A 27,095-nucleotide genomic window follows, 5' to 3' on the forward strand; every position below is an offset into this window, starting at 1 on the left:
CACCCAGCACAACAGTGAACCTCACTGATGTGTTTGAAATAGTTTTTAGACTAGAATGGACCTCAACAGCACAGAAGTGTACCTGCTAGTGGGCTACATGTATTATTGGTTTAGGCTTGGTTTTAGATATATCACCAGACTTTTCCTTTAAGATAGCAGAAATGTTCTCATGGTTCCAGATATTGAGTTTAAGTTCCCAGAGGTGTGACATTGTGTCCAAGCATGCAGACCTGTAAATCTATGGGATGTGTCTTTGTGAAGGTTTAATGTGATTTATTTACACATCAACGGTTAGAAATAGTTGCTCTGTTTTACACTTAAATATTCATGGTGACAGTGGCAGTTTGGCAGTGCTGGGGCTTGAACCCCCAACCCTGTGATCAGGAATCCAAAGCCTGATCCCACAGCTGTCAGTCACAACAGTGTGTGTTCAGCACAGCAGTTTGTTTGGCCCCTTAAATGTAACAATGCACAAAACCTAAACACATTTTTAAAGAACTGTGACACCTCACAGTGGAGGTCTGACACCAGAGGGGTGATGGCTGTTACAACAGGTCTCCATGGTTCTGGCAGTGCATTCTCACAAGAGTGCGTGAGTGCATGCGTGTGTGTGCGTGTGTGTGTGCGTGTGTGTGCTGGCAGGCTGCAGCTTGGCTCAGAGCCTGTGCAGCATGAAGAGCAGAACCTCAGCAGGTCCCTAACAGAGATGATTTGTTACTTTTAGGACTCCGCAGTGTTTGACTGGTGTTAACCTGCTACCCTTCAGCAGCACCTTAATGAGCTGCACAGCCTGTAGACAGACTAATGTGTTTTTCACTGACATTCGAAAATTTTACTGCCTTCTTCTCCCACTGCTTTCTGACCCACATTCTTCAAGTTGTCAAGCTGCCCTTCATTCGTCCTGCTGTACAAACATTAAGTCCTCTATGTGTGTGTGTGTGTGTGTGTGTGTGTGTGTGTGTGTGTGTGTGTGTGTGTGTGTGTGTGTGTGTGTGTGTGTGTGTGTGTGTGTGTGTGTGTGTGTGTGTGTGTGTGTGTGTGTGTGCGTGCGTGCGTGCGTGTGCGTGTGCATCTTCAGGGCCTGCAGAAGCCCTGCATAGAAGAGATTAAGCATGCCAGGAATGCCATCTTCAGTCCCTCCATGTTTGGCTCCTCCCTGGAGGAAGTGATGGTGCTCCAGAAGGAGCGGTATCCAGACCGCCAGCTGCCCTGGGTGCAGACTCGCCTCTCTGAAGAGGTTCTGGGTCTCAATGGAGACCAGACAGAGGGCATCTTTAGGTGAGTAAGAGCAGAAGGCAGAGAGGACTGCACAGTGAAAAGAAAGCCAAAGAAAAGAAAAAAAATACAGAAAGATTTTATTATAGTTAGATTGTGGACATTGAATATTGGCGTCAGGATCTAAAGCATCAGTCCAAAAGTATCAGCTTTTCCAGATCTGTAGGCATCCCAGTTTTACTGTAGGAAACTGTAAAACCTGCAGGCTACATGTTTTCTCTGTCAACTTCAAGTCAAATCAAATAAAGCCTTATTTTCATTTTAATCCAATAAATACTCTTCATTCGATACTACATTGTAAGAAAATTTCTAAAATTACTATTTGCCCAGTTTCATCTAGCAGACACTTTTATCCAAAGCAACGTACATCTGAGAGTAGATCCAACACAAACAAGGATCTAGTCAGGAGAAAACAACCTGGATAAGAGCCATAAAACACGTTTAATTGTGACAATAGGACTGTGTGCCTGCAGGAAGTGCGGGAGGTAACAGTATTTTTGATTTTCTTTGCAGTCTGCCAAGTGTAAAGGTGTTCAGTGAAGAACTGGTTTTTAGTCTTTTCTTAAAGACTGAGAGAGGCTCTGCAGATGGAACAGTTTGGTAACTCGTTCCACCACCAGAGAACCACAGAAGAGAAGAGTCTAGCAATAGACTAGACCTGTTGTGGTGGTTGGATCAGGAGCCTTTTGTTGGCCGAGTGTAGTGAGCAGGAGGGAGAGTAGACCTGAAGGAGAGAGTTCAGGTAGGAGGGAGCTGATAGATGAGAACATGAGTCCTGTTTCAGATGAGGTAGCTCAGAATTTAACATGAAGTTAAAGTGACCTGTGAGATAAGGTAATGCAGGTGTGTGTCTAATATGATCCAGGTCCATATACATGGATCAACCACAACATTACAACCCTCTAGCTAATATTGCATATATTTAGAGCATGAACACTGGACCTCTGGGGGTGTCCTCTGGTATCTGACAACTGGACTTTAGCAGCAGATCCCTGCAGGTGGTAGGCTGGGACCTCACTGGATCAGGCTTCTTCTGGTACCTGGAGAGATCTTTCTTTCTTTCTTTCTTTCTTTCTTTCAAGTTTATTTGTAAAAGGACAGCGTGCAGTTACATTAAAAAGATGGCTGCACCAGATTTAGCTTCAAGCTAATTTCCATCTGTAGTCCTTGGTCCATAAAAAACATTCATTATTTAAAAGAATGCATATAAAACGCATTACATTAACAATGCAAAAACAAAATCAAAATCCAAATCAATCTTAAAATATTTACAAATATGTATGCAACATTGTTGGTTTATAGTACAATTATCAAAAAGCAAAAGTATAACGAGGAAGACTGTATTCAAACAAATCTGGAAGACCAGGTCAACACTTGTAGCTCTTTGTTGAGCCATTTTATGGGACAGTTCTCTGAGCAAATTCAGCATGCCCGGGCTATCTTGGTGTGCATTGCTTGGCTGCATTATTTGGGCGTCTAAGACAGTTTTAGCCTTATTATTTCAGCTGCAGCCCTGGTGGTGTTAAACAGTGATGGGAGCAAGTAAAGAATAAATATTGAAAGATCATTCAGCAAGTACGAGGTTTCTCAGCTTTATCAAAGAGGAAAGTTTTAAGTCTAATCTGGTGTCTGCCTCCAGAACCCAAACTGGGAGCAGATTCCACCACAGAGGAGCTGATCACTGAAGGTTCTGCCTCCCATTCTGCTTCTGGAAACTCTCAGAACCATCAGTAAATCTGCAGTCTGAAAGTGAAGTGCTCTGTTAGGAATATATGGTAGAATAAGGCCTTTAACATAATATGGAGCTTGGTCTTTAAGAGTTTTATATGTGAAAAGCAGGATTTTAAATTCTATCCTGGATTTTACAGGGAGCTATTAAAGAGAAGCTGATACAGGAGAGAAATATGATCTCTGTTATGGTTCAGAACTCTGGCTGCAGCATCCTGATAAAAAGGAATTACAATAGTCCTTCCTAGAAGTCACAAATGTTTGGACTAGTTTCTCAGCATCACTGTGATTCAAGATGTTCCTGATGTCAGTGACTTTCGTGACTGGTTGGTGTATATGACCTTGTAATACTGACTGTTTCACAGTGGGCTGTTCGGCTTATTTTTTGGAAAAAATGTAATATCTTGGCTAAAAATCATCCCCTGGTAGTGATTGAGGGCTCATTTCAACTGCAATATACTTGGGAATACATCTAAAAAGATATCTTTAAATTATATTAAAAAGTTAAGGCTGCAGGGAGATTTTTCTAGACATAAGTGTTGGGTTCCACCGATGTAATTTGGTGATTAAACGTAAATTTGAAAAGCGAGACATGATATTGCCTTCAAATGTTTTATTAACTAATTCTATGCAGAGTAAATGACTACTTTACAAAAAACATAACAGTGAAACATGAAGTTAGTTATCCTCCATAGGCCTATCATAACACAGGACATAAAGGCTTTTCTCTGAACTTAACCATGTAACCTAATGAATTATTCACAAAGATATTACTTAAACTCCATAATGTCACGTTCATTGGGTGTTTACCTCTGTTGGGAAATTTCTTACAGCTAATACTTACGTGTTAACATCAATCGCCCAAGGTCCACACAGGGGAACTTAGACCTTCTTCAGTAAAATTTGATCTGTGAGAGTTGCCATAAGCCAGATTTTCTGACACTTGTATTTTTCAACACCTGACATCCTATTCTTTCAGAAAATATATACTTTCCCATATCTGACTCATGGCAAGTGAAAATATTCTGGGTGGTACATGAAAATAGTCTCAGAAAAAAAAGTGAAAATTTACTATATTTTTTTCAAACTTTGCAGAAATCTTCTAAATTTAAGCAATTAAGAAAATTTGGAGCAGGTAAACCTGAATATTGTTAAAATCTCAGGTAAAAATTATTAATTTCTCAAAAAGTAATAGAATGAAAAGCTAATTGGAATGTGTCATTTCCTGAGATTCAAACTGGCCTCACTTTTTAAAGAATAGACCGTTTGACTTGATTTTTTTTTGTTGAGCTGGATTTTTATTCTACTACACACGTGGACAAAATTGTTGGTACCCCTCAGTTAAAGAAGGAAAAACCCACAATTCTCACTGAAATCACTTGAAACTCACAAAAGTAACAATAAATAAAAATTTATTGAAAATTAAATAATCAAAAACAGCCATTACTTTTGAATTGTTGATTAACATAATTATTTTAAAAAACAAACTAATGAAACAGGCCTGGACAAAAATGATGGTACCTCTATAAAAGATTGAAAACTATTTGACCAGAGTGACATGATTAACTCAGGTGTGTCATTTAATTGACATCACAGGTGTTTCCAAACTCATAATCAGTCAGTCTGCCTATTTAAAGGGAGACAAGTAGTCACCCTGCTGTTTGGTGAAAAGGTGTGTACCACACTGAACATGGACAACAGAAAGCGAAGGAGAGAATTGTCCCAGGACATCCAAAAAAAAATGATAGACAAACATCTTAAAGGTAAAGGCTATAAGACCATCTCTAAACAGCTTGAAGTTCCTGTGACAACAGTGGCTCATATTATTCAGAAGTTCAAGACCCACGGGACAGTAGCCAACCTCCCTGGACGTGGCCGCAAGAGGAAAATTGATGACAAATTGAAGAGACGGATCGTTGGAATTGTATCCAAAGAGCCCAGAGCAACCTCCAAAGAAATTAAAGGTGAACTCCAAGGCCAAGGTACATCAGTGTCAGATCGCACCATTCGTCGTTGTTTGAGCCAAAGTGGACTTCATGGGAGACGACCAAGGAGGACACCACTGCTGAAAAAAACTCATAAAAAAGCCAGACTGGAATTTGCAAAAATGCATGTTGACAAGCCACAAAGCTTCTGGGAGAATGTCCTTTGGACAGATGAGACCAAACTGGAGCTTTTTGGTAAGGCACATCAACTCTATGTTCATAGACTCAAAAACCAAGCATACGAAGAAAAGAACACTGTCCCTACGGTGAAACATGGAGGAGGCTCAGTAATGTTTTGGGGCTGCTTTGCTGCATCTGGCACAGGGTGTCTTGAAAGTGTGCAAGGTACGATGAAATCTGAAGACTATCAAGGCATTCTGGAGAGAAATGTGCTGCCTAGTGTCAGAAAGCTTGGTCTCAGTCGCAGGTCATGGGTCTTCCAACAGGACAACGATCCAAAACACACAGCCAAAAACACCCAAGAATGGCTGAGAGAAAAGCGTTGGACTATTCTAAAGTGGCCTTCTATGAGCCCAGATCTGAATCCCATTGAACATATGTGGAAGGAGCTGAAACATGCCATTTGGAGAAGACACCCATCAAACCTGAGACAACTGGAGCTGTTTGCTCATGAGGAGTGGGCCAAAATACCTGTTGACAGCTGCAGAACGCTCATTGACAAATACAGAAATCGTTTAATTGCAGTGATTGCCTCAAAAGGTTGTGCAACAAAATATTAAGTTATGGGTACCATCATTTTTGTCCAGCCCTATTTCATTAATTTGTTTTTTTAAATAATTATGTTAATCAACAATTCAAAAGTGATGGCTGATTTTGATTATTTAATTTTCAATAAATTTTTATTTATTGTTACTTTTGTGAGTTTCAAGTGATTTCAGTGAGAATTGTGGGTTTTTCCTTCTTTAACTGAGGGGTACCAACAATTTTGTCCACGTGTGTATAAGAAAAACTAAAATAAAAGCAATTTGGAGGGGGTCAAATTTTCTAGATTTCCAGGTCCCAGCCCACTGTGTGTTTAATATGTATTTGTGTGTGTGTGTGTGTGTGTGTGTGTGTGTGTGTGTGTGTGTGTGTGTGTGTGTGTGTGTTCTTGTACTTGCTACATGGTGAGTACCATTTTCTGCATTTAACTATCAAAGTGAGGACATTTTTACAAAGTGAGGACATTTTGGCCGGTCCTCACTTTGAAACAGCCATGTTTGAGGGTGAAGACTTGTTTTTAGAGAACAGGTATGAATTGAGGTTTGGTTAGGGTTAGGGTAAGGATTAGGGTTAGGCAATCAGTTGTGATAGTTAAGGTTAGGGTAAGGCTCGAGGAAATGCATTATGCCTATGGATGTCCTCACTAAGATAGAAGTACAAACATGTGTGTGTGTGTGTGTGTGTGTGTGTGTGTGTGTGTGTGTGTGTGTGTGTGTGTGTGTGTGTGTGTATTTGTATTCAGCAGTCTGTAGCTGAATGCAAATACACACACACATACACCACCTGCCATATAGCAGTGTGCTGCACAGCCTGCTGGTCCTGACACTGCTCTACCTACTGTCTGATGGTACAGGATGATAGGATTTGTGTTTATACACAACAACTATGTAGAAACCAGCTCATAACACGGTGACGACAGGTGAGGTGGAAGGACAGGGAGCTGATGTGTAACCACCATGTGTCTCCTTTGGTGTCCAGAGTACCAGGAGACATAGATGAAGTCAATGCCCTCAAGCTGCAAGTAGATCAATGGAAAATCCCCACTGGACTGGAAGACCCACACATTCCAGGTACACACACACACACACACACACACACACACACACACACACACACACTATTATTTATTTCTCAATCAGGTTTCAGGTGTGCTTTCATAGAAGTGTCATTGTGTTATCGTCCTGTGTGTCCACACAGCGTCTTTGCTGAAGCTCTGGTACAGGGAACTGGAGGAGCCACTGATCCCTCACGAGTTTTATGAGGAGTGTATCAATCACTATGACAACCCAGAGGCAGCTGTCAATGTGGTGCTGGGCCTCCCACACATCAACAAACTGGTGCTCTGCTACCTCATCCGCTTCCTACAGGTAACATCCACAAACATACAGATTACCACAGCCTGCAGAGAATTATGAAGCCAGGTTCCTTTTTCCCCACCCTCCTCTTCTCCCACCCCTCCACCCCTCTACCTCTTCTGTCCCTCTCAACCTGCCGGCCAGCAGTCAGATGGGTCCCCCCACATAAAGAGTCAGGTTCTGATCAAGGTTTCTTCCCTGTTAAAAGGGAGCTTTTCGTGCCACTGTGCCTTAGGGCTGGCTCTGGGGGTTCAGGCATGGGTTCTGTAAAGCATCTTAAGACAGTTTGACCTGTAATTGGTGCTATATGAATAAAATTGAATTGAACTGAAAGTCCTATAGCTCTCTTTTGCATATGTAGAGGGTGACTGAGACCTGTGTTCATGGCGCTGATAAAAGTCATATTTAGTTTAAAGGATCAAAACAATACACAATTTTTCATAAATTAGAAATTGTAGGAACAGACACAATGATTTTCAACTTTCCAATACTGTAAACAAATCACATATGACATGCGGTTTGGTCAGGACAATTAACCAACTGTAGGCTTAAAATTGTTCTACACATATCAAGTAAAAAATGACCAGAGATAGCCATTTGCACCAGGGTTTGTAAGAAACACAAATATTTGCATTCAGTACATCCTGAAGCCATTAATGACTCAGCTACAACCAGAAGTATGAAAATAAAGCAATTAAAAATGACTACATTCAATAAAACCTTTTTCAGCTCTTCTTTTAAAAAGAACAGCTTATCAAAAGTTGTTACCGTAATTTCCGGACTATTGAGCGCACCTGACTAAACGCCACAGGTGTCTGCATTGTAGCATGAGATATTTACACAGAAAGATTTTTTTTAACTTTTAATTAATTAAATACGGTATTAAAGTGTCTGTAACACGGCAGTAAAACCGTCAGTTCTTCACGCTGCCAACTCCAACATCTCACCATGGATTCATTGAAGCCCAGCTCACGTGCAGCAGCTCTATTTCATTCTTTGACAGGCAGATCGATTGCTTTTTTACTTAAAAGCATTTCTTCGTGTGTTTCCATGATGAGGGTGTGTGGATGAAGCACAAAATGACTGGTTTGATGAATTTAGTGTGAGTGCGTTTGATTTTAATCGAACAGTTTCATTGGTCCTCTGTTACCTGTTCAGTAATCTGATTGCTATGATGTGACGAGGCTACATTTATTTACGGCATTAAGCCACATTGTTGTATAAGCTGCAGGGTTCAAAGCGTGAGTAAAAAGTAGCAGCTTATAGTCCGGAAAGTACAGTAATCATTTTCAATGGCAATTAAAATGTCACATTTCATCATGACACATTTTCAGCTATAATGTCCAGACCTGGCTTAACGTTACCTCAGACATGATTCAGGCTGAAGACATTGACGTGTCCTCAGTGTGAATGAACCTTCAGAATACTGTGCTTTGTGTCGTGTGTAGGTATTTGCCCAACCCGCCAATGTGGCCATCACCAAGATGGATGTGAACAACCTGGCCATGGTCATGGCTCCCAACTGTCTGCGCTGCCAGTCTGATGACCCCAGGGTGATCTTTGAGAACACCCGCAAGGAGATGTCCTTCATCCGCGTGCTCATCCAGCGGCTAGACACAAGCTTCATGGATGGAATCCTATAGCCCCCTCCTGACACACACTCACTTAACCCCCAGCCTTCCCTGCTCTCCCTTTAACCATCACTGGCCCTGCACACTCCCCCAGCACAGGAACGTCATGCATACACATTGTTGCTGCTGGATGAAAACCTTGCGTCTCAAACATGTTTACTTTACTAGAAGTAACAAAAACTGCCTTGATTTGAGTTCATCCACTCTGCAGTTGAACCAGCTGTTTTTCTATTTCTGTACATGAAGTCCCTAAACTGACATTTATGTAAGAAAAACACCAATATCAGAGTTAGAAAGGTTTAACATGATAACAGTACTGTGTGTGCCTTCACATGCATTAATACAGTATACACATACGGTATGAAGGAATTAGCAGGGATCTCATCATGTCATTGGATTCATACATTAGCTTCACTGGCACACTACAAATTCAGACCTCCGAGGCTTGTTTTAATTCCAACTTATCTGTTTTATATAAAAACATGTTTCTATTTGTTTTCCCCTGCTTAGACACTCATGCACTGCCACACAAATATACACAGCACATGCATACACTGAAAGTCTTTCTTGAGGATTCCACTTTTTGCAGTGTACAAAACCTTCAAATGCAGAGAAACAGTTAGCACTGAGATAAATGAACATACTGCATGTAGACGATACATTACACGAGTCTCTCACACATTCACAGGCTAATCAATGCCTCCATAGGGTTCCACACCAGATTTTCACAAGATGTAAAGCCTGCACCTTTTCATGAGTGCTTTATTAGATCAGACGGACAGTGCTAGGTTTATACCCCACATGCCAAGCTAAAAGGAGAAGCTGTAGCCAGCAAAGTGTTTTCAACTGCCACGACTTGGTAAGAGCTCAGAACTCAGTACAGAGGACCTTTACCGTTCGTGGGCCTGCCTCAAAGGGACAGACAAACATGACTTCATTGTGTTAGTGAGATGCTGTCTGCCAGCAAACTTCAAACAGCCATAAAGTAAGACAGTGTAAGGCAGCTCTATTAGCTGTTAGCCGTTAGGTGAGGAGAACATGGACACTCAATCACTCCCAGTTGAGTTTTTCCTTCAGGGCAACGCTGCCTCTTTGCTTGGCTTATTGTAATTTTCGACTAATGAGATGGAGACTTTGTGTAAAAACCTTCCATTTCTACCATCATCTACATAGCTCTATTTTCAAAATCCTCTTCGTAACAACCTCCAGGCAGAAACTTTCATGCCAAAAATGGCCAGTTTGGCAGAGAATTTGTAGGTGCAGGTTTGAAAATTTTAAAGAAACAAAGAACTCCTGAACCTTTTCTCCTCCAGCTCAGTGATAATGAGGTGCAGCAGACAGTTCTTCAGCACTGTGCAAACAGGACTGGCTGTGTGAGACTGGAAGGACCATTGGCTCCACAAGTTCTGCCATATCTGCAGATCCAGATAAGTCCTGAACAACAATTCCCTCAAAATAAGTCTCAGACAGTTTTAATAATTCCCAAAAATCTATTAAGGCCTAATATGAAAGTCCTATTTTTCTTGCCTGCTGTAGGCAGTAGTGTTGGTTCTAAATATCTTTTTCTGATTGGCTGTTTGCAGACATACAGTGCATTAAACAGAGCTACAGAATGGTTTTTTGCTCATACGTTTAACTTTTTATTTGGAAGTGGGGCAGTGACTGTTATTACAGTACAGTTGAAGTATCACAGTAGTAATCTGTACAGTCAAGTACTGCACAGAATAGTGTACAGAATGGGGTCCATGTTCTAATTACTTAATGTTGGAAGGCTGAAGCCTACACTGTTCAGCTAAGTTCTGCATGAAGTGGTGCTAACAAAGACCATGAACCACTGACTGTTGCCCTGGCTCTATGACAGAAGATCTTTGGTTCTAATTGTATACAAACTTATCTACTGCAGTTGTGCAGCCTTTAGTATTTGGTAATCTTGAAGAAATCCGGTCATGCCACAGCATTTGTCACTTTGGCTATTGGCCGCAGCCTCCTGTAACCAGGAGCAACAGATCCAGGAGGAGGGATGATAGCAGCACTGCCAATAAGGTCCTATAATACCTGGTGTTCAGACACAGCACGCATGCCCATACTTCCTGGGAGGGGACGGAGAAATGACTGCTCTTCTGAAATACCCCCCAGCCCCATCCTCACAGAGCAACAGCCCACCATCACCGCCACTGAGCCCCACAGGCCTTTCTGCTCACTAATGATTTGTGAATGTGTTTAGCTGTGTGTGTGCTTGTCTGTCTTCCTGCATTCATACAGTCTGTGTCCATGAGCAAGTACTGTTGCTTATTGTATTCATTTGAGATTTTTGCTATATTTAACAGAATTTCTATGTTTTTTAACCCATTCTTTTTATATAATTTAATTTATTTATATTTATTTGAGGAGATTTCCTTATTGCCTTCTCGAGATATTGTAGGCTCCAGTGTGTGTTTTTGTTATTGCACGAGTGTGTGTATGTCTGATGTGTGGATGCATGACGGGGCGTGTAGTTTTCAGCATGTTAGAGCACATACTGGACATGCTGACGTATGACTGAAACGTGTCCGATTCATTTGGATTTTTGGGTGACACATCTGAAGGGTTGATTGTGAACGCTCCATAGAAACACACACTCAGAGCAACCTGGAAGAAAGTGTGCTCCATCGAAGAGACACAATGAATCTTTGACGAAATGAATCTTTTGTTTGTGAAGAGACTGGGATGAGTGTTGTGTGCGTGTGTGATGTGCAGCTCACTCACCGACATCCACAGTCCACACAGACAACATGTACATTGATACTGTACAGACTATGTAAAAATAACTATATAGAGAAAAAAGAGAGGAGAAAGCACCAGTGGTACCAGTGGAAACTGCTGTGGAGATAACAGGGTGGGGGTGTTTAATTTGTCTTTTTCTTTTCTTTCAGTCTTGTTAAAGTGTAAAGTTTGCTCATATTGTTAGAGGTCTACAAGTGGCAATTTAAACCCATTTCCTAGAAGTGTGTGGATTTCACATTTTTCTACCTACTATCCATTCAAATACCAGAAAGTGTTTTTAAGCCCTGACATCTGTAACTGCTGAGATTCATACTCCAAAAAGAAGTCCTTCATTTGAGGAAATTGTTTGACTTTTTAAGATGCTGGTAAATCAGTAGTTAGAAAGAGCCCTTCATGTTTCATCCTGATTGTGGTTTGTAGCAGTCAGCTGCAGCGGCATCGCTGTTCCTCATATTCTGAACTGAGTGCTCCCTCCCTCTGAACTCCACAATATGACCACCTGACATCAACTACTCCTTTCTTAGAATCAGATTACGTGTTGAAAATGTACTACATTAACAAGTTCTTATTATTGTTTACTGAAACATGCAACTGATTAGTATGGAAACACTACAGAAGGGGTTTAGCTTAACTTTCCTCACAGTATACAACAGAAGTGAAGTTATATCGGTGCAATATCACTGAAATGTCAAATGATTCACAGTTCTGTCACCTTAGAGTAATTGCATTATTTCTACGTGAGCAATAGGGTGTTTGCTCTGAGGTCAAATTTTCAACTAACAGTTTACTAATATCTAATATTAGATATAGCCGAACAGAAAATGACCCAGAGTAGAAACTAATGCTAACTAAAGCTGGTACACCTTTCATTACTGAGATTCAGATCTTACTTTTTCAATACTTCACATGTCCACCTTTATTTCTGATGACAGACTAAATCACTACAACTTGTGTCATTCTTCAGTGACCATTCATTTTCAGCAGCTGTTTACTGGAGGGCTTGGTTTTCTCTGCTTTCTCTTTAAAATACCCGACAGGGATTCTGTTTGATTCAAGTGTGGTGACATACTCGCTCAGGTTGTAGTTTTACTTTGTTCCTTTTTAAACTTTTGTGATTTTTTTTTTTTATCATATTAATGCAAGATTTTTCCTCTTCTGCCAAGCTTCTACAGATTGGAAATCATCCTGCCAGCCAATATTTGGTTTGTCCACAGGCATTCATGGTGCCATTCATAAATGTCATCTGTCAAACTCGTTTTGGTTCAGGGGCCCAATTTGATCTGTGGGCCAAAAGTGTGCCCCACCAGTACAATCAGAGCATTGTAACCTGGAAATCACAACTCTATTTTTTCCCGTTGTTTCAGTTCAGAAAAGTACATTCTGAAAATATTCACATTGAATGAATTATCTTTTTACAAAACATGATGAACACCTGAAATTTCTTAAGAAAAACAGGATCTATTTCAACAACATTATGCCTCAGTTGATCATTTACACGTGCATTACAACTGACAGATCAGCTTATCTTCAAAGGCATAAAACATTCAGTCTCAGACTCTGAAATCTTTATTTGTACCCAGGGGGCAATTAAAAAGGCACATAGAGCAGTCAGTGCAACAATGACATAATGAAGAAATAGGGAGAAATATATATACAAATCTAGAGCAAGTAATAAGAATGAAAATAAAAATAAAAAGAGAAATAAAACAAAAAATGCTGGAGAGAGTGATGCAGTTTGAAATCTTTTGACAGCTGATATTGCACCGGGTTGTACTCACATCTGTTGTCTCCTGTAGGTTTGAAATGAGCCAGCTCAAAGAACTATCTGAACCCTATTAATTACCCTGATTAAGAATTCCATCTAAACCTACTTTATCAGTCATTGTCAGGTGGTCGGTTTGAGACATTGTCACACTCAGCTGTCCTCACTTGTGGAGAGTTTCACAGACTGCTTACTGATCAAACAAATACTGATTCCTTCTCATCCACAGGCAAGCATCTAGCCTACCTTGGAACAAAGCAGGAACTAGCTTAGACCTGTTTAAAGTATACATCATGACTTCCAACAGCTCCAAAGCTCCACTTTGCCAGTTGGACCTTATTTCACACATGTAAACTATTTAGACATGGAAGCCTACACAATGTTTTAGCTGTCAGACACTGCATGTTTGTTGCAATGTCTCTCCTCATTATGGGGGTTCCAGGTTTGATCATTTTCCTAACTTTACAAAAAAAAAAAACACCCTAGCAAGCCTGCAATGAACAGCTGACTAGCTTATAAACTGACAAGAGATAATATGTGAGCTACACTTGTAAGTAACCAGGGTCCAATTTGCTTCCCACCGACAGAGATGGAAAAGATTACATCATGTCAGAGGTTGGAATCTCAAACTGCTTTCATATTATGACTGAATCAGTGAATGGGTTTTTGACATGAAGGTTTATCATCTGTTGTGACTGCTGTCTCAGAGAAAAAAAAAAAAAAAAAAAAGGGAGATAAATTTCAGTTACAAATCACTCCTACAAGAAAGGAATCTGAACCTCTTACTCAATGAAAAGTGACTTCTTTATGAGGTATGAATACAGCCAAATGTTTTTGATCTTTTTTGTTTTGTGTAAAACCACTTAGTAAATGAGAAGCCTCAGCCGTGGTCGGGCTGAAATGTTGCAGCAGTGTGTATGAGCGTGTATGTGGTGTGTTTGTGAGTGTTTTTGTTTTATGTAAGAGATGGTTGTAGATAGACCCAGCAAATCAACCAATTAGCATGCAGACATAGGGTCTTCACTCTCTTCAACTTGAATTTACTAAAACATGACAATATACAAGGAAAACAAACTGAATTTACAGTGAAGAAGTGCTTCAGTATTTAGCTTTAAAAAATCCACTAAGAAAAATATTAAGCTCTTTCTAATCCATTTTTTTCTGATTGTTTTTTCTACTTGGTTCCTACTAATGATGAATTGGTAGTCGTTGTCGATGCTGTTCGTCTAATGTAAGAAAGTGACAAGAGAAGGTGCAAGACAGCTGCTGTGAAACTGTTCTGCACCTCGACGTCAGTCCTCCAGGTTTTTCAGTTCTATCTTGTCCACTGTCACTCACACTCTGTCTGAGAGAAGACTCTGGAAGTGTAACAAATGTTGGTTTAATAAATTATTCAAATGTCATACTAACATTGGATGTGCTTTTATTTTTATTTTCCTGTGAACCTGCACACACAGAATAGGTCACTACTAAAACGTTACAAAGCAGAGCTATCCACATTCTCATGTCCTTTGAACTTTTAAAACCATGTGTCTGCTGCCCATCCTTATTCCCAGCAGTGTTGTGTAAACTGACAGATTGCCACCCGTACAGAAAAAAAGTGACACATGCTGCAGGCATGGTTTTTTGTGTTTTGAGGTTTTTCCTAAACAATGAAAACCTCTCATTGGAATCTGTAACTGTACTAAAACTGATCACAGTCACTCTTCTGAGATAAAATGTTTTTTAAAAAGTTCCAAACTTTCAAGTACTAACTTTTTACAGCCAGCTTTGGATGCTGGGATTCTTCCCTAGCTCTGTTCACATGTTGCTAATGTGCTCCACCATTGTGTCAGTGGATTTCCAGCCTTCAACCAGCAGAACACTGAAGGGACGAAGCCTCTTCAGTGCAGCGTTCCACGTGTCAGGGTCTCGATCCCCGGGGTTCTTCCTGAGGTCGAGCGTCAGCTGGTGTGGGGGGCGATGTGTCTCCAGTCGCTTAGCAAACTCCAGCAGCTCAGCAGGCTGAATGAAGTTGGAGCTGTCCGGGACAACATGCAGCACACAGACATCATGATACACAACATTGTTTAGTCCTCTTACTGTACATGTCATAGAGGTGGAAGTCACAAATCAAAGTTCTGCATTCAAACTGACATTTAACAAGAAAAGCACTCAGAGGGCAGTGCTCGGCCTAGGCGAGTCAGTCCTCGTGTCATTTCCAACAGAAAAGTCCTGATAAGTCCACAGCGGTTTATTTGTAGTAAGATCGCAATCTTGTGATCGTCAGCAAGCAGCTGATGTAGTGTTCACTTGTTGTCATGGTTACAGTGACACCATGCCCCTATCCAACAATGATACGATATCTTTAACAAATCCATGGATCCAGACTATTAGTTGCATCACTGCTAAAATCTAATCACTTGGTCCTTGTGTCATTTCTGACCTTCCCTGAAAATTTCATCCAAATCCCTTGGTCTGTTTTTGAGTAATGTTGCTGACAGACAGACAGAAGGCCAAACGTATGCTGATCATCACATTAATTCACGGAGTAAAAATACAGAAGCATGAGCTAAATACATTTAAGCTACTGATTAGACTAGTACGTATGATGCAGCCTGCCACAGAGTGTTTCAGTGGCTTCACACCGGACAGTTATTCAGACTTCAACTAAAACCATATTCATCACAACCATCACTTTAAACCAGCAGTGGATGATCTCTGTGCTGCTATCTCATCATTGTCTTCAATAATATTTGTTACTTGAAAAAAAATGCATCAGGAATCCAAAATGGTGGTGGAAATATCTGTTTAAGCCTTTCAATCTGCCCAAATACACAAGTTAACAAGTATTCTCTGTTTGACTGCAGTGTAGGATAACTTCAATCAAAGTTTAATCCATATGGCTTTTGTGTTTTTGTCTGCTATATTCTGCTCATCAGGGTCCAGGGTCAATTTCATTCAATTTTTTATTTTTATTTTTTTAAAGTGAGACACTACAACAGTTTTTCGTGCACTGGTCAGTGTTAACATTTGAGTCTATGCTGCTTCCATTAGACATCTTCTTTCACATGATTGAAAAGAAAACATCCAAATTATAGATTTCAGTGTATTTTTTTACACTTGTGTGTATTGTCCACATTGAACAATAGAAAAATGTGTGTAATCAAAAGTGGAGAGGTTTCACAGTGATCTGTTGACAGTACTTTCTGATCAATGGGGTGGTAGGAAGAGACATCCAGAATCCCCTCCACACTTCACTCCGATTGGTCAACAGAATGAACACAGAATCCGGAACCCGATTTGTTCAGATGAGTGATCTGAACATGGATGCAAGCTTTTCACATGTTTATGAGATAATACCTCTTTTGCACATTTAAAGTTCCAAATTCCAACTGGACACATTTTAAGTCTTGTTTGGCAGCATGAAAACAACTTGGAAAAAGCAGCCCATGAGCAGACATTAGAATCTGTGCTAGCTGTTGTTCAGCTCTTACCTGATATTGAGTCGTGTCACTGAGCTTGGTGAGGATCCTGAGAAGAGCTCTGCCAGGGCACACACATGCTTGGCTGTTGACAGAATTAAACAATTGAGACATTTAATTTAACTACTCATAGGTATAAAAACACAACAGCACTGACACAATTCACCTTTCTGTTGAGGTTAAGACCTTTGTCCTCAACAGAATAGTTTGTTTCAACCTGCAGTCATTTATACACCGATCAGGCATAACGTTATGATCAGCTGTCTAATATTGTGTCGGTCCCTCTTTTGCTGCCCAAACAGCCCTGACCCATCGAGGCACGGACTCCACTAAACCCCTGAAGGTGTGCTGTGGTATCTGGACCAAGATGTCAGCAGCAGATCCTTTAAAGGGGAACTTCGGTTTTTTTCAACCTGGGGTCTGTTTTCATGTCATTTCATACATGTGAGTGATGGAGAAATGAATTTTCGACATAGCTCCAGTATTTAGCCAGGCAGGCAGCTTAGCAGCTCAGCTAGCAGCTCGGCTAGCGAAAAGTATGGGGCAGCTGGCGCCCCCAAAGTCCGCCCTAACGTGCTTTTTTCCCCACACTGACCGGCTCAGAAAGTCTCAACGAGTGTCCCACAACATACTAGAGATGAGAAGTGAACGAAAACCTCCACATTACCTGGCGATCGCTCTTTGTTGTGGTCTGTATCCAAATCTCAGGATGCTATAAAGCAAATCTTGTTCCGAAATCGCGCGAGAGCTCACGTCAAAACACCGGTTTTGGCGCGAGCTCTCGTGCAATGTGTATTTAATACTTTTTTGTTTCAGGGGGACTTTCTTAAAAGAGTGTTGAAAATTGAGTTTGGTTTCTTCAGTTATACCAAAAAGTTCATCCAATCATGATGCAGGACTTTGATTTTGGAAAAAAAAAGTTCAAAAAGTTATAACCCTAGTGTCCAAACCTTTGACTGGCAGTATAATGGGACGGCTCTGTAACATCTGCAATGTTCTCATGAACTCAAGGAGTTCATTCCGATTGTGGATTTTCTAACTATGCATAAATTTGCTGTGAGGAGCTCCATGGAAGCTGCCTTGCATCTCTTCTGACACCACTGATGATATAACTGAATTAATTATCTCCTTTCTCTGGCTATACATCAAGCTGCAGTTAGTCCAAGGTGGAGATTATATTCATTTATTTTTTTCCCTTTGGTAATTGTTAACTTAGAGATCTATTTAAAAAAAAACAAAACAACAATCTCATAACCCACACAAAAGCTTTGATACAATTCCTTGTGCTTTGTCTGATGGTCCACTAGCTACCTAGAGCAGAATCATATTAAATGATAAACAGAAGCAAAGCATCTGGTTTTTAATAATTACAAACTTGAAATCACTGGAAGCCTGAATACCTTAATAGGGGTTGTCAGCCAGTTCCCTTTATACTGCTTAGCTCCTAACTGGTGACCAGTTGTAGTACTGGTACAGATTCAATCCTGAATTAAGCTCCATTAGACGGAGATTGTGCAGATTGTGCTTACCCAGTCGATTCTGAGCCAGGCTTAGTGTGTGGAGAGAAGCCACTGTCTTCAGAGCACCCACCAGCTGCTGCAGCGTCTCTTCTTTGTCAGTACACTTCTCAAGAAGGCGGCAGTCATTCAAATGCAGCTCTGACAGAGAGAGAAGGAGTCAAACAATTCCACTCTGGACTGGGTTTAGTGCAAACTATAAAACATGGACTATATTCTGTTTCACTTCTCCATCTGAAAAGAATGCCAAAGGAAGCTCTTATAGATGCATCAAGCCATTTTTGCACGTTGTATCCGTTTCTTTTAGGAACTTGAATACATGTCATCCACATTCATACTAAATACATCTGTGAGCAAACGTTTACATGCAATTACATTGAATTGCAATTTATTTATATAGCGCCATTTCACAACATATCATCTCACAGTACTTCATACAGTGAGGCCAAGACTTCATAAATTTTAAACAAAGAACCCAACAATCCAAAGTTACCTTTGGATTCCCTATCAGCAAGCAGTCAGTGACAGTGGGAAGGAAAGAGGAGGAGCGAGGATGCAGATGGCAGGATAGCAGATGGAGAACCGACAAGCAACACAAAGAGAACAAACACATACACATACCCACACTTGTAAAAAAAACATGTATATTATGGCAGTATTGTGTTTATAATACCAACTATATACACCTATAACTCTTACTTCAGTACCTAGTTGAGGTGAAAATGACCAAAGGGCATTTAAGCAAATATTACAATTATTGTATGGACAGCAGATTTTGATATTTTCAGAAGACCTGCAATAAAACTATAAAAGAACCAACATGCATGATTGTCTTTTGGAACAAAGATGCATGTATTCCAAACATTCCATCATAGAAATTAAGAGCTGTAACAGTCACTAGAAACTCAGTACTGATATTTGGTACATGGTGGTCTTTACATGAATATATGGTGCCACTGCAAAACTATATTTAACTATGAATCCCTTCGGAGTCTATGGTGCCATAATTGGGTCAAAAGTCACGCGCACGTAACACTCTCTCGCGCATGCGAAACACGTACCCCGCGCGAGTGGAAAAAAGTCTCCACGGGTGCAAAAAACACTCTGCGCACGCGTAGCAATGTCTCCGTGCGCGAGGAGCCTCCGACGCGCGTGGAGACATTGCTACACGTGTGCAGACCAAGCTCCGTGTGTCCAGTGTCTCACGAAACTGTCCTCCTGCGTGCGTGGAGCTCTCATCTACGCGCGCGGGGAGAAGACTTTTGACCCTTTGTGTGCAGATACCAGTGCTCACCACAACCTCCCTATGATTGGCTGTCTGCGACAGCAAGAACTCACCCCCCCACGTGGGATGCCACTGTATACAAGAAAGGAAATGACACAGTCCCCTGGAGCCCCTTTGATGCTGCTGCCGCTGTTCTGCTGTGCCCATGGACTGCAACTCCGCCGAACACACAGAGAACCGAGCCCGGATCTCCAACTGCCGGTGGATGAGTGTCTCCACGTATTTCTGGCTCTAAACGGGAGGTCTCAGTGCTCCATTGCGGGGCTGTCAGCCTTTAGTACAGCGAGTACAGGGTCAAAAGTCGTAGATCAGAGCTCCACGCACGCAGGAGGACAGTTTCGTGAGACACTGGACGCACGGAGCTTGGTCTGCACACGCGTAGCAATGCCTCCTCGCGCACGGAGACATTGCTACGTGCGCAGAGTGTTTTTTGTGCCCGTGGAGACTTTATTCCACTCGCGCGGGGTACGTGTTTCACGCACGCGCGCGAGAGAGAGAGACTTACGTGTGCGTGATTTTTGACCCAATTATGGCACCATAGGAGTCCCAGTGAGGAAATTTTTGAATCAAAAAGTTGTGAAAGGCGTGTCCTGTTGGGAACCATAGGTCCAGGCGTTCATGCAGACACTACATTGATACACATATTAATATTTTTACAGACCTAGCATACCATCACTCAACAGCAGTGGCCTCTAAAAGCAGGATAGAGGTAACTACCACAGGCCCACACCGCTCAAGGAGAACAATAAAGAACCCAAACCACTGACCAGGCCTCCAAATCCCCTCCACATCCGAATACGATTGCAACTTCACAGGAATAAGCCTGATTCATGGAGGCCCCACTCTGAAACTCACAGGACCCAAAGGATCCACTGGTACCAGATACCACAGCACACCCTACAGGTCCTCTGTCCAGGGACTGATAAGTCACAGCTGAGTTGGAAACACAACAGGGACCTACACAATCTTAGGCAGGGGGCATTGAGGTGGTGGCTGAGTGGTGCCTAGCGGACATCACTGCACTTCTAAACATACAGCAATCAAGGGTCTCTGTAGGGAAAAAGATAGTGCCTTCACAGCAGCAAAAACAGCTGCTTGGTTAATTCATTTATGGTAAAAAAGTTTCTTTAAGAGTTAAACGCCATTTCTGTGTCGTTGAGGTGTCTTACAGGTCATTTACAAAGATTAGAAAGATGTGGATAGTGGCTGTTCACATTTCTCACAGCAGTCCATACTTGTAATCCACAGAGGTCCAAAATCACAACTTTTTCCGACATGGCCAGACAACAAAAACTAAGGTCACGAACCTCATGACCATGCTGGCTTCCTCTGCATGTACTACATGGACTACTCTTTCCAGTAATATCTAAAACTGAGGCCTGTTGAGAGTCAAGAGTGGAAGCAAGTCATTCTGGTCTGAGAGTTCACAGTGTAGCTTAAACAAGCTAACACATACTTATGGCAAAACCTCACAAGATAGTGTTGCATGTCTTGCAGATCACACAGAGCTAAAATCAACTCTAGTCTACACTCCTTTTCACCAGTATAGTTTCGTTTTTTTGGAAGGGCCCTATACATTAGTATTTATAAGCAAGTTTACATTTAGGAGAAGACTGACAACAGGTGCCTCTATTGTTGGCTTTTCCTTTTCTTACCTTCTAATTTGCACTCTCCCAGTAGATTCAGAACATCAGGGAGACAATCACACAGCTTCATGTCCTCCAAGTTGAGAGTCTTCAAACAGGGATTAGACACTAAAAGGTAACCACATATCATTACTGACTGCATTTCAGAGTATATTTGGTTTAGAAATACACCAACACATCCTTCAAGAAGAATGAACCGAATTCATCATGCAATATTTTAATAAGGAAAAGCAATAAAAAAAACTCCAGCCAAGTCACAAGTATTCTACTTACAATCAACTTTTATTTCCTGTCTTACAAGTGTTCAATGTGGCCACCGCCTGCAGCACGGGCAACATCAATGCAAAAAGAGAATTTCTCCCAGATGCCGTATCAGCATATCACGATCCACTGAGCTGATCGCGGTTGTCATTCGATGGTCTTAAACATCAAATAAAAGTTGATTGTGATTAAAATATTTGTGAGTTGGCTGGAGTTTTATATTGCTTTTCCTTATCAAAATATTGCATAGTGAAACTGGCTCATTCTTTTCGAATAACCCTGTAGTTTGTCAACTAGAGAGAACTTTTTGACTAACTCTACACTCAGCTGCGAGCTGAGTCAAAGGGAAGTACAGTGTGTGTGAATGGTACTGAAGGAACACATCAGCCAGAGCATGTTCCTTCATTGATATACTGTTAATAGTTTTTGGAGCAACATCAATGCCCAATGGCACTTAGTCCTTTTATAGCCCTGCGACAGACTGGCGACCTGTCCAGGGTGTCCCCTGCCTTCACCCAAGTCAGCTGAGATAGGCTCCAGCACCCCCTGCAACCCTAGTGAGGATAAAGCGGTGTATAGAGAATGGATGGATGGATGGATGGATAGTCCTTTTATACACAATACTAATGAGTAGCGCCAGTTAATTATTATTGGTCTGGGTTTTTCCATTTAGCAGCTTTAAACCCACTAACAATCCTCTCTGTATGTGGCAGCCCTAAAGCTAAGAATCTTACAACACAGTACCCTGGACTTTTTTGTACACCATTCAGAACATCTGGACACTCAAATTGTGGTGAACCTCGCAGACTGACAAGACACACTACCAGAGAGGGTGGTGAGGAGTTGGCTTTGAGAGGAGCCGGTGGGTAATCTCATCCCAGCTACGTGAAGTGAGGTGAGACGTGGAGAGCGCCTCAGCACAGACGTCATGAAATGCAGATCTGTTTGGACCTCAGCTACTTTGACCTTCAGCTTCTCAAGGAGCAGTACTGCTGAAAGAAGGTTGGAAAACAGTCACTTAGTCTTAATAATTTCACTGCTTTAGTATTCATTCATGCAATTACATTTTAAGTCATTTTTTAAAGCAAAAATGATGTCATATAATTACACTACATATCTTAACTCTGCAGAAGTTGCTAACTCAGTATCTAAACTTACTGAAAGTAAGCCGATATTTGAATAAGAGTCTAACTAGTGAGACTGACATCATCGATGCAGTCTGTGGGTACAGCACATCCCTAATCCTGCTCACTTCAAGTGTTACTGGACAGCACCTGGCATGTCTGACTCAGCGGTCCTGGGATGAAGTGGTAAGAAGTATGGCTCGAACATCACAGTGTGGATCTCCACGTCTAGGGATGTCACTGTGGGGCTTGCATCCAGCAGGATCTCCAGGAGGTTGGTGTTTGGCAGGATGCTGACACACAGATCAGTGAGGGAGCTGCAAGAGCTGTCAGACAGCTGCTTCAGGGCTCTGGCCAAGTCCAAAACATCCGAGTACCTGAAGGTCACTGTACAAAAACAAAGGAATTCCAACAGAGCATACAGCAGGCCAATATTCATTAACCTGGATTCATGTTGATTCACAAAAGAAGGAATGGCTCCTGGATAACATGCAGTGTTTGTCATGTAAGGGCCACAAATTAACAAGAGTTTCATATTAAAACAAATGTAAACTGAAAGAAGTATTTTGTTGTTATTTCTGCATTAAAATACAACCCTGTCCCACCCAAATGATAAGCTTTTATAAGTAAGCCTGATCATAAAAGTAGAGAGGGTGTCTGACTCCTGGGAGCCAGACACAAACTGGGGGCTGATTCCACAGCAGAGGAACTGATCACTGAAGGCTCTGATCCAGAACTCTGGCTGCAGCATATTGGATCATCTGGAATAGCAACAGTCCAGCCGAGCAGTAACAGATGCATGGCCTAGTTTCAGAACATTACTCTGAAACAGTGTGTTCCTACAGAGCTATTTTAAGTGTGAATTATAAGACACATTTTGGTCAAAAATAACTCCAAAATTGTATTTGACATCACCTATAGTAAGTATCTGGTTAGACTGTGTGTTGGGGTAGCTTAAGCTTCGTCTGGTTCTAAAAGAAGAAAATTGCTGGTCATAAGGCCTCAAGGTACTTCATGTCTTTAAGACATTATTGAGGTTTGACAAACTAATTAGTGTCATCTGACTTCATAGATAAACATAGCTGGGTGTCATCTGTATAACAATGGAAACGGTGTACTGTACCTTATATATTTTTTTTGGAAAAATCTGTTCTAACTTTTATATTAAGATGTCAAAGATAGGTAAATTCTTGTCAAAAACTAATTGTATTGACAATGACTTCATGTAAAAAACAAACAAAAGGATGAAGCACACAATGGGGGTTAATACTTTTAAGAATTGTTGTTCCAGGAGGGCAAGTATGGAGACATTAATAGACTTCTAAAACGCTGGACCCACAGAGTTTACTAAAAAAATAGAACAAAGAAATGCCACATCAAATGTTGTTCCTCCTGTTATACTACACGTTGGTCTCCCAAACTTACTGAGCAGTTTGGGAGAAATACACTTTACACCCCTGTCACTAGACCATAAATGATTCCTTAACAAAGTGCAAACTTACAAGTGCTGTGAAGACTTAGGGAGTGAAGGCAGAAAAACGTGGGTAGGGCAGAGTACAGGACTTCCAGACAGTCAGGCCCACATTGTGTGATCTTCAGACAAGTGATCTGTCCCCACGGACACGCTTCTGCTCTGAGGTCATCACATGGCGTAAAGGCTCGACAGAGAACTTGTGGGTCCACAATAGAATTTTCCTTTCCAGATTCATCCTCCAGTACAGATACTGAGTCCATCTTTGATCTTTTGCAAGGAATAACTTGGTCATCCTGATCATCCCTTGCCTGAAGACCTGGACTGCAACTGGCCCCTTCTGTTCTGACAGTAGGGGCTCCTGAAATCCAGCTTGCCTTTCTGCAGTGCATTAGTTTCTTCAGCTCCAGGTTTACATACTGAGATCCCCGTTTATGTAGGAGCCAGGCCAGGACGATGGGACACTGCACATGCACAACAAGTTTTGTAGCCACCCCATGGTCAAGCAGGCGATGGAGGACATACAGCCCACTTTGTGTCGTCCTCTTTGATAGATCAATAGGTTGCGACACACCAACACTCTTAATACGCTTCTCCAAAAGGTTCAGAAGAGGCCACTGCTCAGCAGTTAAACTTTGAAGGGGCTTATGCAAGCTGGTAACAAGTAAAAAGTGTTGGATACATTTAGCTGCAGCCCACAGGAAAGATGGACTGCTTAAATGTCTGAGGTTTCTTTTGACATAGGAGTTTGTGAAGCCATAGAATACAAGTGGAAAAAGTATTCTCATAACTTCATGTTTGGCCTCTTCTTCTGAATGCAAGTCTATGGCCTGAAATATAACACAGGGAACATATCACATCTGAGCTCTGGATAATTACTATATATGTGAATTTTTATGATTAAAGAAGACTTTAAACCCACATGGTTCGGTCCATACATGTCCCGTAGGACTCTAACCCATTCAGAGTGAGTGGATATCCCTGAAAGAAGGCAAACAAAAACATGACATCAAAAAGGAACGTAATAATGAATTGTCTTATGAAATAAACATCCATCCTCCATCTCTGTAATGATCACAAAAGAATCCCCCAACACCATCTTTATACTTCACCCACAGTTCTTACCTTTCTGGTTTAGCACAGGTTGGAGTTCATCGAGCTGACATATGGTCAGGTGAGGAAGAAGATCTTTCATGAGAGGCGTTGGAAGACCTAAGTTATACAGAGAAAATAAGACAATCTGACCGAGGACATCACCTCCCTCTACACCTCTGAGCAGCACAAGAGTTTAAAAAAAAAAAAAAGAACAATTCTACTCATCTACTGCTACTATGAAGAAGTGGTGTTGCTACTATGAAACTGGGAAGATAACAAACCAAGATACAAGGCAATAACAAAAACTCATACCAGAGAAGCACACTGCCTGTGTGTTTAACAGTGGTTCAGAAGGCTTTCTGAGAGGACACTGTCACTTAGATTGTTTCACTACTTTTTTTTGTTTTCAGCAAATCTATGTAAAACCAAATAGTCATTTTTGGGTCAGTCTTATCATTTGCTTTTGTCAGCAAGACCGCCATGTAGAAGTACAGGGTGGGCCATAAGTTTCCATACATAGGAAAATGCATAATGTATTTTTTTTTAAGTTTCGGATACCCTAGAAGATGAGCTTGACACTATCTCTGGGGGCACTTGAAGGCCATGGTGTATCAGGTGAAGATACGAGACATAAATCATCTCAAGGAACGTATCACTAACGTCATTACAAGCATGACTTCAACTGTGAAAATACAAGTTCATCAACAGTGAAAAACGCGTATTAATATGCGTTATTGAAACAATGGTCATCATATAGAGCGCATTATAGAAATAAAAACGGTTGTCCAACATAAAATGTTTATTCTTCCTGTGTGTGGAAACTTATGGCCCACCCTGTACATGACAACACAATGAGACTTTTTATGACTCACAGTTGATTACAACCTGAACAGCTGCTGAAGAAATGCTCTCTAAATGTTGATAATGCTCATAAGATGATTCTAACTTGATTTATACACAATAACTATGTTCTGCTCAGAAGGAGACGTGTGTCCATCCAGCCTGTAGTCGGGTTCTTAGTCTGTCTTACGTTGTTGAGCAGTTTGTTTCCAGAGTTCTTCATCCCTACATCCAGACCCACAGCTACACCTCAGTCACACATGTTGTTTTACTACTGATTGGACTGGACGATAAATTAATTAATAAAGGATATAAAAGAAAGTTAGCCTTGGGGTGTAAAATAAACCCTACTATCGAACAGGTGAGTGACTGCAGGGACACAGCATCTCTCCAACTGCCGGTTAGTTACCGTTGGTTAACGTTACCGTTACAGCAGAGCAGGCTGGACTTACCGAGAACAGCCTCGGTGCCCAGAGCAGCAAAATGCTTCCTGACAGCACCGAAACATATTTCTTTCAGACGTATCTTCGTCAGGTCCCTGTGCTCTGTGTTCGACATCTTTCAGCGTATATTCCAGTCAGCTTCTGCTTAGCTCTGGCTCCATCCGCTCTTCTTCGCTGTCGTTTATGTGACTGATAAACAAACGGTTCTTCTTCTTTTGATTCAAAAGCTTTAAGCTGCATTATCACCACCTGCCGGACTGGACGACAAAGAGAAACATGGCTCCAGAAAAAAAAAAACCTATCTCCAGCCGTCCTTTTTCCTTCCAGTGCCCATAGTGAAACTACATGTCCACATACTACAGATACATAAGATAAAGATACTTTATTCATCCCCAGAGGAGAAATTCAGGTTTCCAGCAGCCCACAGTGTGTGACATACATTCAGACTCATCCATACACAGTAAAAAAGATAAATAACAGGTTAAAAGCTACTATCAATAGTAGTAAAGTGCATATTAGCAAGAGCCGTTGTAAAGTCTTATCGTGGTCGGTACAAATGACCTCCTGAACCCAATGTAATACCTAATACTATATATATTATATTATATTAAATCTCATGAGCCCTCTGTAGTGCTGGTGTCACTTCTTTGCTTTTACTTAGTGGGTAATTCCAGACCTGGAGAATTTGAGCTTCAACATTTTTGGAAAATAAACCTTCTCATTAACA

General features: G+C 41.2%; 2 protein-coding genes across 5 annotated transcripts in view; one reads left to right on the forward strand and one right to left on the reverse strand.

Moving 5' to 3' along the window:
- The window catches only part of arhgap39 (Rho GTPase activating protein 39), a 43,544-nt gene extending 28,919 nt beyond the window's left edge, over positions 1–14,625 (forward strand). Inside the window, exons 8-11 of the mRNA XM_051960156.1 lie at positions 1,079–1,278; positions 6,690–6,781; positions 6,909–7,078; positions 8,515–14,625. Of these exons, the coding sequence (XP_051816116.1) occupies positions 1,079–1,278; positions 6,690–6,781; positions 6,909–7,078; positions 8,515–8,709 (657 nt within the window). The 3' untranslated portion in view covers positions 8,710–14,625. The remainder of the gene's footprint in view (positions 1–1,078; positions 1,279–6,689; positions 6,782–6,908; positions 7,079–8,514) is intronic.
- Positions 13,011–26,570, reverse strand: lrrc41 (leucine rich repeat containing 41). 4 transcript variants are annotated; one of them, XR_002596727.2, is made up of 11 exons: positions 26,378–26,570; positions 25,116–25,202; positions 24,913–24,971; positions 24,022–24,820; positions 22,670–22,906; positions 22,220–22,387; positions 21,144–21,242; positions 18,216–18,344; positions 16,699–16,771; positions 13,985–15,242; positions 13,011–13,854 (listed from the first exon to the last, which is right to left on the reverse strand). XR_002596727.2 is itself a non-coding variant. In XM_022215595.2 (10 exons), exons 1-10 carry the CDS (start codon positions 26,481–26,483, stop codon positions 15,023–15,025), a joined length of 1,974 nt encoding a protein of 657 aa, XP_022071287.1. In that variant the 5' UTR covers positions 26,484–26,570; the 3' UTR covers positions 13,011–15,022. The 4 variants fall into 4 exon arrangements, 3 of the variants coding, with proteins under 3 accessions (XP_022071287.1, XP_022071286.1, XP_051815908.1); XM_022215595.2 differs by having other exon boundaries at positions 13,011–15,242; positions 22,220–22,384; XM_022215594.2 differs by having other exon boundaries at positions 13,011–15,242.
- Between the last annotated feature and the right edge of the window lie 525 nt (positions 26,571–27,095).

The sequence above is a fragment of the Acanthochromis polyacanthus genome, chromosome 15 (genome assembly GCF_021347895.1).
Source record: "Acanthochromis polyacanthus isolate Apoly-LR-REF ecotype Palm Island chromosome 15, KAUST_Apoly_ChrSc, whole genome shotgun sequence".
In the NCBI taxonomy this organism is placed as follows: Eukaryota; Metazoa; Chordata; class Actinopteri; family Pomacentridae; genus Acanthochromis; species Acanthochromis polyacanthus.